The sequence below is a fragment of the Galeopterus variegatus genome, unplaced genomic scaffold (assembly GCF_000696425.1).
Source record: "Galeopterus variegatus unplaced genomic scaffold, G_variegatus-3.0.2 Scaffold2892, whole genome shotgun sequence".
In the NCBI taxonomy this organism is placed as follows: domain Eukaryota; kingdom Metazoa; phylum Chordata; class Mammalia; order Dermoptera; family Cynocephalidae; genus Galeopterus; species Galeopterus variegatus.
In genome coordinates, this window is record NW_007729003.1 from 102,827 (window position 1) to 120,671 (window position 17,845).

The 17,845-nt window shown below is 37.3% G+C and overlaps 1 protein-coding gene across 1 annotated transcript in view; it reads right to left on the minus strand.

The window, feature by feature from the left end:
• The window catches only part of LOC103599241 (leucine-rich repeat-containing protein 9-like), a 94,404-nt gene extending 86,482 nt beyond the window's left edge, over positions 1-7,922 (minus strand). The window contains exons 1-6 of the mRNA XM_008583353.1: positions 7,840-7,922; positions 7,348-7,566; positions 6,376-6,516; positions 5,627-5,690; positions 5,242-5,312; positions 1,022-1,204 (exon numbers count right to left, since the gene is read on the minus strand). Coding sequence (XP_008581575.1) covers positions 1,022-1,204; positions 5,242-5,312; positions 5,627-5,690; positions 6,376-6,516; positions 7,348-7,566; positions 7,840-7,887 — 726 coding nt within the window. The 5' untranslated portion in view covers positions 7,888-7,922. The remainder of the gene's footprint in view (positions 1-1,021; positions 1,205-5,241; positions 5,313-5,626; positions 5,691-6,375; positions 6,517-7,347; positions 7,567-7,839) is intronic.
• Positions 7,923-17,845: the final 9,923 nt, after the last annotated feature.

Genomic DNA, 17,845 nt, shown 5'->3' on the forward strand with positions numbered 1-17,845 from the left:
GAAGACATTCCTCCCTGACCCTTCAATGACTTCAAACATCTGCTAGTAGACAAGAACGCCAGCCCTTGCTTAGTATTGCAAGACAGTTCACTACTTAGATTAAAGATGTAGAAGAGGATAATCTCAGTCTTAGACAAAAGTGAAGAGAGAATGGTATTTAAGAGTAAATCCTCAGGCTAACAAGAGAAGAGAAACAAGAAAAATGGATAAAGGGCTTCCTTGTCTATGTTGAGTTGATGGATGAGCCACAAGGAAAAGATAGAAAAGCCTCATGTGGGGACACCCACATGCTTGGCACACTCTAGATACTCAAAAACTATTTACTGGATGATTAACTGAATGAACAAAGAGTGGCGGCACTGGACTGGAAGAAGAAGTAGAAATATAATATGGAAAGGCTATTAATAAGCATGGAGAATTCATATGAATTACATATGAAATTATAGATCCCTTGGAGGCATTTCAAAGTGGCTCCCTTACTGGGAGGTTCACTGTCAATGGCGGCCCAGGAACAGCACTCTTCAAGATTTCAAAGATGTGAGGGCAGTTTACAGAGATCCACTTAAACTTTCAGGGAATCCAGAACCATATTTAATTAGGTTAAAATCTATATAAACCTTGGCATATTATGTAAACCATAGATATTTTCTAATATTGAATATAATATTTCAAATAAGAGGCAGTTACACATTACATTTCTTTTATTTAAACTGTAATTTTTGTATATATAGCACTAGTCCAATTATTCTTGACACTGATGATAATTTTCCAGATTTCCTTCCTTCAATTTTGTATAGATAATAAACAATGTTTTTCTATTATTTCACTTTCCAGCACTATCATCAAAATTGACATTCTAGTATGTGTTATTATTAGTATACATTTTTGTGAAATATCCAGCTCACTGGGGCAAAAGAAGAATTGACCTGATAATCCTAGCTACTATTTGTGGACACAAACAGAAAGAAGCAGTTAATTAATACGACTTAAGTCACAGATACCGAAATAAGGATGCACTTACATCTGCCAGTTCCTTGATTTGCTTTGCTGACACATCAAATGTGTCAAGTCTTTGAAGGCATGGCAAGTGATACAACATATGTGTAGAATAATTACACAGCAGACAGACTGGATTGCTTTTATATTGAGGATCATTCAGACATAAATCCTTTAAGCAACGCAGCCTGGTTAAGTTAGTGAGTTCCTAAAACAACAGCATGATAATGCTCAATTAATTAATGTAACTGTCCATTTCTAAAGGAGGCATTTGAACACTTAAGATAAGCCATAATCTAATGTAATGCATTCTAATTATGTACTTAAATACATTAAAGTGATTTAGATGGCTAAAATGTTTCTCTCTAGTGAAAAACATGCTAAATTCTGAAGAATAGATCGACAATAATTAGACAGCAGATTCCATACAACTAGGCATTTTAAATATTTACCAAACCATGTAATTCAGCTGGAACCTTGGAGCTAGTCACATGAGCACATTTATTCATTAGGACATTGCTTCCTCTCCACAGTCCATTTTGCTATCAGTTGCCTCCATGGTACCTGTAGATGTCCTATTTATTTAGGACATTGCTTCCTCTCCACAGTCCATTTTGCTATCAGTTGCCTCCATGGTACCTGTAGGTCTCTGCTTCCTGCCCTCCTGTTTTCTACACTTATCATCTAGCAACACTGCTCTCCATCTTCCTTGCCCTCCAGATCTGCTCTTCTCATCAAAGGCTATGAGACTTCTGTTCTATTACAATTACCATGGAATTTCTAATTTTTCATTTTTTTTTTTCATAAATGCCCTTTCTACCTATTTATGGGCAACTGAAACCTAGCTTTCTCTTGAGGGCCTCACTTTCCTCACAACCTACGGATGTGGAGGGGTTGATAATGTACTCCCAGACCAATACTTCTCTTTAACCATTTTTTTATCCTGAAGTTTTATTGCTTACACTTTCCTTTATCTGGCCCTTGCTTAACTCTTCAAACCTGCATCTTTCTGTTTAAACCCTAACATTTTATGTTTTAGCCAAACTGAACAACTTTAAGTTTTGGAATGTGCCAGACCATATCTTGTCTTTAGACCTTCACTCATGCTATTTCCTTTGAGTGAACTGAACTTCACCCCCACTTCACCGTTTAGTATGTCAGGGCCCAATCCAGGTGTCATCTTCTCTGGGAGCCTTGTTTCATCCTCCAAAGTTGAAAGAGTAACAGGTTAGCTTTTTCACTCAGTGTCTGTCTTCAGTCACTGTATAGTCAGTAAGGAGCCCAATAAGAGCATATAGCTGATCCATGAAGGAGACTATGATTTAATTCCACCCATGTCACAGGTGTTTGCCAGCTCAGCTCACTAGCTAGCTAATCAGCTAAGGGCCAGCAAGCCATCAAATATACTACCAAACACATAAAAGTATTAGCCTAAGTAGACAGTGTTCCATGACTATGACTCATCCTTCAGACATGGCCAGTCATAAGCCAATTTGCCTCCATGACAAATTAGGGCGGTTATTTTAGTCTTTTTCTTCCCTGACCTCTCTATCTAATCTAATACCGTGGAACATCCTGTTTAAAGTTCTCTTATCCTTTAGTGTCTCTGATGTAAGTCTTCATCTTCTCTCAGAGATTGTTTTTCATCTTTTATTGGCTCCTTGTTTTCTCCTAATGCCCTGAATATACGCAAAGGTACAGATTTTTTTCCAATATTCATTCCTCATTCCCATTTAATCCATAGGAAATATCTTCTAATGACTCTTAAATTGATTACTCTAGCCCTGAATTTCAGCTCCTCATTTCCAACTGTTTACTAGATCTTCACCTGGGATGCCCCACTGTCGCTCCAAACTCAACATATTCAGGACCAAGTACATTCTCTTTCCTCTCAAACTACCCACTTTATCTGACTTGTGTATTTCTTGAGCTTGCTAAGAACTGTAATCACAGACACATTTTAGACTATCTTGCTCCTCACATTCTATTAGCTGCCAATCCGGCAAATTCAACAAATTCAATAATGTTCTCTCACATCTATTCATTTTTTTTCTCTCTCAACATCCTAATTCAGATTCTCATAATCTCTCATTTACACTAGGTTTCTGCTTCCAGCTGCTCCAAACCAACAAATCTAATTCCAGAATATTAACCCTAATGAAAATCTCTGATCGTATCACTTTTTTGCTCGAAAACTCTGATAGATCTCTGTTGTCTATAGAACATAGTCCATATTCAAGACCCAATTGACCTTTCTAATATTAACTTCCAATATTCTCATATGTACTATATATTCCAGTCAAATGACAATGCTATTACTCAAATATACCCCTTGATTTCTTACCTCCATACCTTTGTGCATATTGTTCTCTGCCTCTTAGAATGCCCACCCCCACTGCCCAGAAGATCCTCTTTCAATGCCTGTTAAAATCTGTCGACACTTCAAGATTCACATCAAATAATTCCTCTTGAATTTGACTACTATTTTGTTTATATTCCTTTTTAAGGAACTTATTCTGCCTTATTCTATAGCTTCTTGATGTCTTATTTTTCTCTGAGTAAAAGAATGCCCACTTTAATACTGATCAATTCAAAATTATTTCTATAGTAAATTTATTCATCTTTCTTTAATATTTTCATTTTTGTTCAGTGCATTAAACAGTAAATCCCTTTATTTGGTTGTTTCTCTTTCATTCATGTTCTTGACAAACATTTATTGAGATTAACTACAAGTCCAGCACTATTTTATGCACTGTGAACATAGCAGTGAACAAAACAGGAACAGTTCCCGTACTTGTGGAGCTTGTATTCTAGTATGGAATGTGCCAAGAGGAAAAATAAAACAGTGAAAGTGTGATAGCGAGTGCTGTAGTTGGGGAGCATGGTGGGGGTCATTGCTATTTTACTTAAACTAGGCAGGAAAGGTGTCACTAAGAACATAACATTTGAACAAAGACCTGAAAGAAATGAGGAAATGAACCATGCAGGTGTATACAGGAAGAATATTCCAGCAAATGTAAGGGCCCTAAGGTGAGTGTGTGCTAGGTATGTGAGGAGACAAATGTGGCTGGAATAGAATAAATGAAGGAGAGAGTGGTAGAAGCTGTTGTCAGAGAGATGCGGTAGGGGGAACTATATTATGTAGTATTATGAGCCATTGTAAGAATTGGCTTTAACTCTGAAAGAGATGTGAAGCCAAGGGACGGTTTTGAGCAGAAGAGTGACTTGATCTGACATATTTTTAAAGGCTCCATGAGGCTGCTGTGTGAAGGACAGACTGATAGTAGGGAAAGGATTAACACAGCAGAGCTGTTCAGAGGTTTTTTGTTTGTTTGTTTGTTTGTTTGTTTTCAAATAATGCAGGTTAGAGACGGTTTTTTTTTCAAATAATGCAGGTTAGAGACGATGGTGTATTGAACTGGCTGGTAGTGATGCAGGTGGTTAAAAAGGGTCAGACTCTGGACATATTCTGAAAGTAGAGCCAACAGAATTTTGTTTGTTTGTTTTCAAATAATGCAGGTTAGAGACGATGGTGTATTGAACTGGCTGGTAGTAATGCAGGTGGTTAAAAAGGGTCAGACTCTGGACATATTCTGAAAGTAGAGCCAACAGAATTTGCTGATGGATTAGATGTGGAATATGAAGGAATAAAAGGAGTAAAACATGGCTATAAGTGGCTTAAGTCAATGGAAGAATAGAGATGCCATTTAGAGAGGTGGAGAAGGCCTCACGAGAAGGTTTGGTGGAGGCAAAATCCATTTGAGTTAGAATTGGAGATGTCTATAGTTCTGGGGAGTTATCAAGGAAAGCAGAGGTACCAATTTAGGAGTAGTCAGTAGATAAATAGGTATTTAAAGTCAGAAGACATACATGATGATATTACTCAAAGAATGAACTCAGATGGAAGTGAGAAAAGATCCCAGAACTAACCAGGGGCAGTCGATTTTCAGAATGTTATAAGAGGATGAAAAACCAGGAACTGAAGAGATATAGTCAGAAAGATCAGAAGAAAGCTATGAGAAAATGGCATCCTAAGAGGCAAGCAAATAGTCACTGGTTTTGTTTTAGTAGTGTCAGATCATTAAAGCCAATTTGGCCAGCTGATGCTCAGATTTCCGTTAAGTATCAGGTAGCCCCAAATAATGAAATTATTCTTTAAAAGGAGACTATTAGTCCATTTTCTGCAATAAGATGATTCACAAGTCAGGTTGATAAATAAAAGTGAATTATTTCACTTAAGCATACCTTGAAGGAACATATTTGATTACCAGAAAGGTTTAATTTTTCCAGTTGTTCATTGGGGTCAAGACATCGACCTTTAATTTAAAAAACAAGATGAAAGAAAAATTAAATTTCTTGTTTTACCTCCTGTTCATATCCTGATACTTCTAAGCGTTTATATCCATTGTTTCTTGCATATAAATAAGATGAATGGTATCATTGTATAATTAATCAATAATGACTGATTAATGGATAATAGTTTCACATCCTATAATTGTACATTTAGAAATGCTTTGCCAAGGCATAATACAAAAAAAGTCTAAAGGGAAGAAACCTAAGCATGCACATTTTTATACTGATAAAAATTTATTTTAGTATTATCTCAGATTCCACGTGAAACAGTACATACCAATGGTGCTTATGAAATTTCCAGCAAGGTTGAGATCACTTAAATTCTTCAAAGTTTGCAAGCCCTAAAAATTTAGATAACATAAAATTTAGAGAAATAATCATTAAAATCTGTATTTACAAATCATCTCTGATCAATCTGGTTAGTTCTCTGAGCATGGGTTCTGTGTGCTTCAAAAGCACAGGGGGAAATGGGTGCCTCAATGAAGCCATCTGTATTTCTCTATACCAGAACCTGGAGAAAACTACTGGAGCGGGGAACAAGGAGGGGAGTAAAGAGGAAAAGAGAACGAGAAGAAGGAAAAAGAACACATCACAAAGAGTGTGTTTATAATCTTAGGTAAGTTATATAACTTCTCTAAGCCTCGTTTTTTGTTTTTTTTTTCATCTTCAGGGAAGGAAAACAACACCTTACCTCTCAGGCTTGTTGTGAGGCGTAAAGACTCTAATGTATACAAAGTCTTCTGTACATGATAAAACGCTGTATACATGTTAGTTATTTTTAACTCATCTTCAGGGAAGGAAAACAACACCTTACCTCTCAGGCTTGTTGTGAGGAGTTAAGACACTAATGTATACAAAGTCTTCTGTACATGATAAAACGCTGTATACATGTTAGTTATTTTTAACAACAATAATTGTACTAGTCATGAATATTTTGGCCCTTAACCATAATATGATCTTGGACACTGTGGTTTAAACTCCAGAGTAGTAACCAACTTTACATATAAATAATTGAAATGATCTTACCTCAATACTTTTAATTGTATTATGGTTCAGCCAAAGAACTTCCAATTTAATTAATTTCTCTAAGTTTTCTATTTTGGATATTTTATTATAATATAAATATAGTTTTTCCAAATTTCTACATTCTTGAAGACCTCCAATTTTCTATAAAAAAAAAGAAAAAGGAGATAATAGTGTTAGTTTATAAAGTAGCTTTCTAAGTATATTTTCTTTCAAATATCACATTTTATTTCAAATGTCACATTTTATTACAAAATCAATGCCCAATAAAATAAACTAAAATTTTTAAAAGGGAAAACATATAGTCCCTACCTCAAAATATAACCATTTTCAATTTTGTATGCTTTCTTTAAATTTTAATTAACTATATACTTATTTTTATATGATTATAATCATAATGCATATATAATTTTTTTTATTTAAGGCCATCTAAAATGTTCTTATAATTTTTCAAGCTTTAATATTAAATAATTATATTTCATAATTTATAATAATTTTCTTAAAAATTATCCTGTGTGGCATATTTGTGTTTCAAATGTTTAGCTATTATAAATAATATTGTAACAAATAGCTTCATGTATATATTTGTTTTCTGCTGTTGAATTACTTCTTTAGGATAAAATATTAGAACTGGTATTTCTGAGTCAAAAACTATGTACATTTCTGTGGCTCTTGATATGCTTTGTAATATTGCTTTTCAAAATAAATGTTAGAATTTCAACCCAACCAATAGTGTCTAAGTAAACCAATTTTACTAAGCAATACCGGCTATGATTTGATTTGATTGCTAAAAAGTAGATTATGTTTATGTTTTAATTCCTTATTTCTATTTTTTCCTTTGCACAAATCAATTTCTGTCTTTTTGCCCATTTATTTGTTTTGACCCATGCCTCATTCATGTATTTCAATAAATTATTTTCACAACCAAGAATTCATGATAAAATACTCCACGTAAGGTTATATGTTTAGACTTACCTCTATGCAACACTCAGCAATCCAAAGTTCTTTAAGTTGTAAACAAGTCTCTAACCCTGAAATTTCTTTTATATCTTGAGCAACAATTGTAAGACTTGTTAAGTTAGGAAATAATGATAATCCAACTATATGGGGATACCCTGAGAAGAACATCTCCAGTTTTGAAGTATCTGATCCTTCTTGTCCAACCTTCTCATAAGATAAACCATTGCACAAACACTGTTTTAAAAGAAAGAAATTGAGTTATTGCCCATTCTAAATATTAAAAAATGACTTTGCCATTAGAAATTATAAATTGTCAATTGCACTGATGCCATTTTTGTATTTTCAAAAGAGAGAAAGTTGTACCACATATATGGTTTTTTTCTGCTTTCAAAGTCAAGGTGTAGAAGAAATCACTAGAAAACTCTTCCAGCTCCAGAAAGGAGCATAAAGATATTCCACTTAATATTCTTGCAAATATTGTTGACAAGAAATTTGGCTTTGACTCACCAGTTCTTTAATTGTTTCTTCCTGGTTTAGGTTTCCACTTTCAATCATCTTCCATTAAAAAAAATGATCATACCAATATATCTGTTAAGGAAAATAAAAAATTGAAATAAATACTAGAGTTATGTCATTCCAAGTTGAAAAGGACCTTAAAGCTATTTGGGTTGACCACCCACCCCTGGCTTGAAATCTTCACATACTATATTACCAAGTGTCTGTCTAGACCCCAAGATAGTCTATTCTATCTCTGAAGTTTTCTGTTAGAAAGTTACTTTTTATTCTATCTCTCCATAATTATTCCTCTTTTGTTGTCATTTTACCTCCTTGTTTCAACTAAAACAAGTATAATTTTCCTTCCACATAATGAGCCTTCAATACTGGTAGAAAATAGTCATCTCTCTTCCACACCTTTACCTCGCTTCCAGTTCAAGCCATTTGGTTCTCTCATTAGATGTCTGTTTCTCTCCTTTGAATAGGCTCCAGTTTATCTTTGTTATTATACTGTGGTGCCCCAAACTGAACACAGTTCTTTAAGTGTACTTAGAAAACAAAGAGAAGAATTCTCAGGGCTTAGCAAAATATCTGACATGGTAATAAATGCTTATTAAAATGAATTCACTAACTTTTCATTCATTCTAGATGATAAGAACCAATTAATACCTAAATAGCCTCAATAAAATTTAACTAAAATATCTGACATGGTAATAAATGCTTATTAAAATGAATTCACTAAGTTTTCATTCATTCTAGATGATAAGAACCAATTAATACCTAAATAGCCTCAATAAAATTTAACCCAATTTTCATAATTTTTAATATTTTCTTATTATTACAGTCATATATTATCTAAAAAATATAGAAATTCTAGTTTTAATATGATGACATGACAAAGCAAGATGTAGAAAATGGTGTACGTTATAATCCTATTCTTTATAATAACAACTCCCCCACAGATATGTGTGTACATGAATACATAAGTATATGTGTATGCTTATAGAGGATAAAATATGGAAATACACAAAGTTCAGTTACCTTGGATATAAGGTGAAAGCTGATATGGTTAGAATAGGAACGAAAGTTTGGATGGGGATAAATCTATGCAAAAATGGAAAAGGAAAAAAACTTTCTTAAAATATTATACAATACATGTTTAGTATTGTATAATATAAATGTATAAACATTTATTTATTCATTCTACTGTTGGTACACACTTGGACTGTTTCTAGTTGGGGGCTAAAGAGTACTGCTCTGAACATTTTGTCATGCAGGCCATAGCTACACACTTCTTTTGGGTTTATACCTAGAAGTGGAGTGAGAAAGAAATAACTACTGTTATATACAACATGTATGATTTTCACTAACACATTTTTTTGAGCAAAAGAAGACACACACATGCAACGAATACATACTGTGTGACTCAATTCATATAAAGTTTGAAAACAAACTAATTTATGGGTTAGAAGTCAGGAAAGTGGCTACCTTTCAGGGGTGACTGACTAGGAGGAGGTATAAGAGGGGCTTCTGGAGTGCTGATAAAGATACATTTTTTGATCTGGGTGCTGGTTAAAGGGATGTGTTCACCTTGAGAAAATAAAATTAGATACCTAAGGTGTGTGTGATTTCTGTATATATGTCATATTTTAATAAAATCTACTTAAATTTTTATTTTAAACGCATTTATATGCTCACTTTTATTCATTTATGCAAAATTATGTACATGTGCAGGTATATAAATAAATTTAAATTTTAAGAAAAAACATAGTGACTTTAGTCCATGTATTTACCTACCTTCCCTCCCCCAATTGCATTTATATGCTCACTTTTATTCATTTATGCAAAATTATGTACATGTGCAGGTATATAAATAAATTAAAATTTTAAGAAAAAACATAGTGACTTTAGTCCATGTATTTACCTACCTTCCCTCCCCCAATCCCACTAGAATGACTAGAGAAATATGAAAATACAAAAGAAACATGTAGCAGTGCTAGAAAAAGAGCACTTATTGTCAGAAATATTGCTGAAGTTCCTTTAAAACTGATGCAGACAGTGTGAGATTGAAAGAAAAGTCCATCAAAAGCCCAAAATTCAAGGTGCAGGGAAAGAAGTTTCACAAAACTATTCTAAGAAAATCCTCAAACTCAGAGCAGCAGTGGTTGGGGAAAGGGTAGCTGTGGGTCACACGTAAGGGACCAAATCAAAGGACTTTTAGATATGTACCAGAGAACTGCACACAGCCCATATCTGTACTCAGGCTTTATAAATTGAGGACATTGCTCCACCATGCTGAATGCTATAGTTTGAATATGTCTTCTCTGAAATTCAGGTTTTGCCAATGTGATAGCATTAAGAGGTGGAACCTTTAAAACCTCATCACGTCATGAGGGATCCTTCCCTCACAAATGGGATTAGGGACCCTTATAAAAGAGGTTGACTAAGGGAGTTCATCCCTTTTTTGACTGTCTGCCTTCTGCCATGTGAAGACACAGCGTTCCTCTCCTCTGGAGGATGTAGCCTTTAAGGCACATCTTGGAAGCAGAGACCCAATCCTCAGCAGACACCAAATGCTGGTGCCTTGATCTTGGACTTCTCAGTCCCCAGAACTGTAAGAAATAAATTTCTGCTGTTTTTAAACTCCCCAGTCTCAAAGTTTTTTATTATAGTAGTCCAAAATGGACTAAGACACTGAGTCAAGAAGGAGGGCAGGGACCCCAGCTAGCACCACAAAGGAAAATACAGCCAGCAATTATCCTAATACACTGAACTCTCTGTCATTTATTCATTCATTCTTTACTATACACATTGAGGGTTTAATATGTACCAGCCTGAAATGATAAGGATGGGAAGAAAGACAAGACCTCTCTGATAAGGTGGAATCTAGGCAAATAAATGAAGAAAATAAGGGAGCATGAGCCATGAGGGAATCTGGGGAAAATGTATTGAGGAAGAAGGAACAGCAGATGCAGAAAACAGGATGACAGCATACTTGGCCTGTCTGAAGACCAGTGAGGAAAATGACGTGACTGGAGCACATCAAGGGAAATGGAGGCTGGTAGGATGTGAGGTCAGAGAGGTGTTTTGGGGCCAAATCACATGCTATCTCGTAGGCCCTTTTTAGGATTTTGGATTTTATTATGAGTAAGATAGAAAATCATATGAGGATTTTGAGTGGAAGAGTAACATGAGCCATCATAAGTATTGAAAAGGATCACTCTAGCTACTCTGTTGAAAATAGACCATAGGGGTCAGCAGAAACACGGAGAACAGTAAAGGAGCAGTTGTAATACAAGTGAGAGCAATGGTGGTTGGAGTAGGGTAGTAGTAGTGGGGGTGATGAGAGTGGTTAGATGATCCATCTATATTGAAGGAAATGCTGCTCATTCCTTCCCTGCTCCCATTGGCAATTACATCCTTACCCCATTCTTGGACAACTCCAAGATATTATAGCATAGGCTGCCAGCAAGGGAGAACTTGGTAAGGAACAATCTGAAAGAATTTAGATACTCCATCAAAGGCCCATATATAGATATAGACCATAGTCTTCCCTTCCTAGGTTTACTTAGATGGTATACCAAGTAAAGGAGGGTTTTGTAGCCCCTCTACACATAGGAAGAAAAGCTCCTACACCATGACTTAGTTTCCTTTGGTGAACACCAAAGGAAAGCCTGGCTGCCCACCACCACACAAGGAGCAAAGCCTGCCTTCAGAACCTCCAAAGTCACCAAATGGTGATACAAATTGTCTAGTCTATTTTCAAGATATCTATTTCAGAAGGAATTAAACTGTCCTTTTTGTTATATACTAAATGATCACATAGAGTTGGCCTTATTTTGGACTTTCTAATCTGTTCTTCCCTATCTCTATTTCTGTACCAGTATCTTCCTGTTATAATTGCTGCAATTTATATTGTAAATTCCCACCTCATATTATTTTTTGGAAGTTTCCTGGCTATTCTCTCATATTTATTTTTCCAAATAGGATTTATGACTATTTTGTATTTAGTTTCTTTAAAATTCAGTTGGGATTTTGATTGAGATTGCATTGTAAAGTGTAGGGAGAACTGAAAACTGAATCTTCCTTGAGAAAAAGGTATAGCTCTTCACTTATTCAAGGAGACTACTTTTTCTTGGTAGGGAAATATGCATATTTGGATACCAAGCTTACCTCTCACTTCACCTTATTTTCTCTTCATAAATGCCCTCATTTAGGAAAAGATTTTGTTCTAATTAAATAATTAGCAAAACAAAATTTCTGTAAAAAACTCCAAGTCCTATAGTTTGTATAACTACATCTGAATTATGAGAAGCCTGGACCTTCCTGGTATTTACAAGCCTCAGAAGCTTTTTCCAGTCACTAATGGACTCAAGGTTGCCAAATGGACCTTCTAATTCCACCAGGAAGGGTATGTCCTGTTGGTCAGCTTGTACCCATTCTCCTGTACTTTGGGAAAGCTCTTTTCAGGACCTGCCTATCTAAGAGGCTGAAGGGCTTCTTTAGTTCCTCAGGGAACCAGATGCCACCAGGAGCCCAATTCAAATTGCAAATCTTGGATTGATCCAGTAACCTCTCTTCTCCACTTTGGATTGCTACTGGAAAATCTCACATAACCAGCATGGAGTTGAAGTCACTACAAATGCATGGCCTCTTCGGCTGGATCTTCAGTGACAAACATTTAATATTTTCCTTTAATATTTTCCTTAGGACTAGAGATACAGGTTTGGGATTCATGACATAGTGATTATTCTAATTCAGCTGGATCTTCAGTGACAAACATTTAATATTTTCCTTAGGACTAGAGATACAGGTTTGGGATTCATGACATAGTGATTATTCTAAACTTTCGCCACTCTTCTCAAGGTCTCTCTCTCAACATATGATCTTTTCCCCATCTTTACATAGAACAGTGATGCCATCAGATGCACATTCTTTCAATTCCCTTTATCCCTGAAGACTTATTTCTTCCCCTTCTGACTCCTTAGCAGATGTATTCTTCATTTTGTCCCACACAAATCGCTCTTCCTGTGTACTGATCCCATCCTCTTCTGTCTCTCTCAGAACATTGGTCTGCAAAAATTTCCTTCTTCTCATTAATTACCATCTTTCCTTCTCTAGGGTCTCTTTTCCTTCTGTATATAAGAATATTAGTTCTTAAAAACAAAGTCCCTCGTATCTTGTATTCTTCCATGAGTAAGCTGTTTTTAAACACCTTCACAGAAAAGCTTCTGGATGATCATTAGCAACACTTCACTACCTCTACTCAGTCCTTGATCTACTGCAATCCAAGTGAGGACACCTCAAGCCATTACAGCTTCATTTTACCAAGGTCAACAATAACCTTCTAATTGCCAAAGACATGACATGTTTCAGCTCTCAACTCGACCTTGACATGGCATTTGACAACACTGATGACTCTCTCCTTTAGTTTTTTTCTTGCTCTCAAGAAGAAACTTTAACTTTTTCTCCCTCTTGTTCTGAAGAAGAAATTTTGATTTTTTCCTCCTTGTTCTCAAGAAGAAACTGCGATTTTTTTTTCTCCTGGCTTCTATTATTTCAAATCTACTTTTCAAATCAGTTATTTCCTTGGTGAAAAATTACTAATCTTTATCTTCCTCTTTCCTGTGCAACAAATCTAACAACCCACATGGAAAGCTCCACTTTTGTGTCACAGGCATCTCAAAATCATGATGTCCATAACTGAACTCATTCTATTTTCCAAACAGTCTGCTTCTCCTAATATATGCCTTCTCTGATAAGTGACATCCCCATCCTTCTAATTGTCTAAGTCAGAAAACTGGCCTCATCCTCAACCAATCTTTTACTCGTTTTCCCCAGGTTCACTCACTCATTACATCCTTCTGCATATAACTTTTAAGTGTCTACTCAGTTTTTTTCTACTCTCCATTCCAATTGTTTCTGCCTTGGTTCAGTCCCTCATCCCTCATCACTTCACCTTAAGTGGAAACGCTCCCTATAATCTTACTTCTCTCTAGCCCATCCTCTACACTCCTGGGACAGTCAGCCTCTTGGAAGGTAAGCCTGCTCATGCTACCTCCCTTGGAGGGTATTCATGGTCTCCACGTACTGACTTCTGCCTACCTCTCAAACTCATCAGTCACAACCTCCACAGACCACCGTAGGCTCTGGCCACAACTGTAGTTCTCTGAACTGGCTAGAATGTTTCTGTACTTTGGTATATGCTGTTTCATCTCTCTAAAAATGTCTTTTTCCCTTGACTATATGGCATACTCCATATACCCTTAAATACTTAAACCAAAAGTCTTCTCTGAAGAGTTTAATTCCCTCTGGCAGTATTATAAACATTCTTTTCCTTTTGAGTCACACATGCCCTGTACAAAACACCTGTCACATGGTATTGTGATGTTTGCAGGTATTTCCTCCCTACTGTGTTACATATTCATTGATGGCGGGAGCTATGAACCTATCACAATGCCTGGCATATGCTAGGTGTTCAATAAAAGTTTGTTGAATGGTTTGAATTAGTTGTCATGCCACAGGCTCCTATATGGTATAACTTAAAGAAATATTTCCTGTACATGACAATTTGGAGTATAATAATCATCAGAGTATAAAGAACCATGTTTCTGTCTGCCATGAGAGTTGTGTGGAGTGTCATTCTGAAAAAAACAAATTTCTTTTCTGCAAAGTAGAAGTCCTGTATGGTCAAATTGTTTCCTTCCTTGGGTCTAAAAGATCAGAATCCATCAATTATCACTGATGGTACAAACAAACGCCCTTCCCGCTCTAAATGAGCAGTATAAGGTTTGGCAAGCGAGCACTTGGTTCTCCCAGCCCAGTACCTTACCTGGTGCGGTAAAGGCCGCACAGGTGGCTGTGGGCTACGCGCCCCTTCCACCTCCTAAGGTTCGCTCGGGTCACCCTGATAGTCTCAATAAAGCCAAGTCACTGTCTCTCATTATTATTTTCATCCCCATTGCACCATTATGGGGGAGGTAGGGTGCTTGACTTCTACTTTGCTTCACTGGCATCTTCTTCCAGGTGCAGTGGAGGAGACAGGCAAAGGGATGTATGCCTGAAGGCCACCGGGTGACGGCTACTCACCTTATCTCGGAGGATGGACTCCGGGGCAATCCGAGACAGGTCAGAGTCCACTCCGACCTCTCACCCCCTGCCTTGCAGCAGCAGGCACAGCGCGCTCTCTAGCCCCGGGCCTGGTGTGTACACACTGCCCACTGCGGTTGCCTAGGAAACCCGCTCTCCGCCTCCAGCGACCTCCGGCTGCGGAGGGGGACGAAGGGGGCGGGGCAAGCAGAGGCGGACCCGAGTCTGGCACTTGGCGGCAGCCTCCAGCCAATCAGCAGAGGCAGGGGTCCGCCCGGAAGGCCCCGCTGGTGCTCCTGGGAAGCGGTGGGGGCTTCCCGCTGGGCGGGCTCTCCGCACCTGCGCGTATCTCTTCACCCACCTTCCCGGGCTCGGAGGACTGGAGCGGAAGCAACGCGCGTGGGCGAGGTGGCCGGGACTAGTGGTTGCCTCCTCCAGTCCCGGCTCTCTCCCGTTGAAAATCTTGGACCTCCGGGGCCTGGAAGCCCGGAGCCCGGCTGGACTTGAACCCCAAACGCATGGCGTGTGATGTCACAAGGCGGCCTACCGGCCTGGACGGACCCTGCCTGATCCCCCGGCGCGGCCTCCCTCCGGCGACCACCGGCTTCCAGAAATGCAGCGGACGCCGCCGGAAGCCGCTGTGCGCCCAGCGGCCGAGTCCCAGGACGGTGCTGGCCGACGAACGGCCCGGGGCCCTGCAGGAGAGCGCTCCTGTGGTTCCCGGGCAGGCTTTTGAGTGCCTTTGAAGTAGTCCAGTGTGTTCAGGAGGCACAAATCAAGCAGAATTTAAAGGGGAGAAGAGACAGACTTTTCAGAGTGGGCAGGCGGCCTGAGGACTGAATGAACTTAGAAGGCAAAGGACCTCTCATTTCATTCTCTAGATCTGCGCTGTGCACTGAGCGCCCGAAATGTGGCTAGTCCGAACTGAGATGTGTTGTAAATATACATCGTGTTTTGAAGGCTTGGTATGAAAAAAAGAATGTAAACTATTTCGCTAATAAAGTTAACATGGATTACATGTTGAAATGGCAATGTTTTTGATACATTGAGCTAAATATATTATTTAAATTGTCTCTACTTTGAAAATGTAGCTATTAGAAAAAATTTTAATTGCGTATGTGACTTGTATTATGTTTCTTTTGGACAGTGCTGCTCTGTTTTTTGTGGTTCAGTTGGTTTATGTAGAATATTTATGACGTTGAGCTCATGCAAAAGTCTGTGTAGTGCTCTTTTTCGTCACCAGATGGCCGCCTCATTCAACAGACTCGTTTAAACTGCTTTCTCAAGAAAAAGTTATTTTAGAAATATTTCCATTTATCTAATAATTATCAACAATTCCATGTATTTGCTGGGATTCAATTAACTTTATTTGTAATATGACTGTTTGTAACATACATAAACATATAGAAAGAAGTAAGTTAGTTTTCCCTCTGCATTTTTATTTCACAGAAATTTATTTCCATTGGTCATTAATAGGTTAATTAAAAATAAAGTAATTAAAATATTTGTGGCTTAGAGGGTTTTGAACCAATGCCAGAAAAATCTGATTCATAGTGTTTACTTTTACTATTATCCTTTCTGAATATCTAGTTGAACAAGATGACCTGTCTGTGGGGAAATTTTTTTCTTAGAATGTAAAGATTAATTAGGAGATAATAGTTAAGATTTCTAAACCTTAAGATAAAGATATTGAATCAGAAATCAATTAGGTGAACTATCTACATCAAGTTTCTCATTTTGAGGGATGCAACTCTTTTGGGTGAACATATAGAGATTATCATCATATATTGCTAGAAGTATGTTGTGATTTTCCCAAGCAGTAAAAGATTGGGAGAGAGCTAACACACAGTTTTCTTTGTATTATATAAACAAATAATTTTAGGAATGGTATTTCTAGGAAAGCTCAAGGATTTGACCAGTCAGCAATTGAGTCATAGTTCTTGTAGAGCTGTAGACTAATAACTCTTGGTGACTGGCCACACTAAAGCCTTTGTCCACAGTAATTCTTAAAAGAATTGCCTACTCACATTTTCCGGATGTTATTTGAAACAGAAGATGCTTATAATTAGGAATACAAGAAAGTGACCATTTTTGTTAATCTCCTTTTCTCACTTTAAGGTTGCTTTATACTGTGGTTTTATGTGTCTGAACAAAAAAAAAAAAAGAAAAAAAGGAAATTAAACCACCAAAAGTCAAGCAAACTTAGTAATCATTTAAAGTGAAATAAGACTTCATTTCATTCATCTCTTTGTTCACACTCCAAGACAAAGGCCAAACCATATTAATTTGAGTCTATGGGTAAAGGTATCTTGAATCTAAAAACAATTGGGAAGATATATTATCACTAATTATAGAAAACTTATTTTATCACCTCCGGAATTAAAGAGTCACTTGTTTTAATAAAATAGAGGTGACTTTGCAGATCCAAATAAGAAAATCTTGAATCACATAATAATTTGTTAATTAAAACCTTTTGAATCAGTTGTTAATTTTATTTCTCAGAAAAGTCCTATCTTTATTGGTAGAGAATTGTGGAGATAACTAATTACAATTCTGCTTTGTAATTCCTTTAAGTTTAATTCCAGAGAACCAAGAGTCTGGAGATTATAAATGCTAATTTGATTTTTATATTCTTGTAGACGTTTGATCCTTATGCAAATGAGTGCTTTTCAACTAATGATTTTATGGATTGTCTAAAATTTCACTGTATCATGTGTGAACTTGATATATAAAAATTCATATCGGGCCGGCCCGGTGGCGCACTGGATAGTGCGCCGCTTGGGAAGCGCGGCGGCGCTCCCGTCCGAGGGTTCGGATCCCACATACAGACCGGTTCCCGCTCACTGGCTGAGCGAGGCGCGGGAGCAACACGGGGGGTTGCAATCCCGTTGCCGGTCCCCCGTCTGGTACGGGGGCAACACTGAGGGTT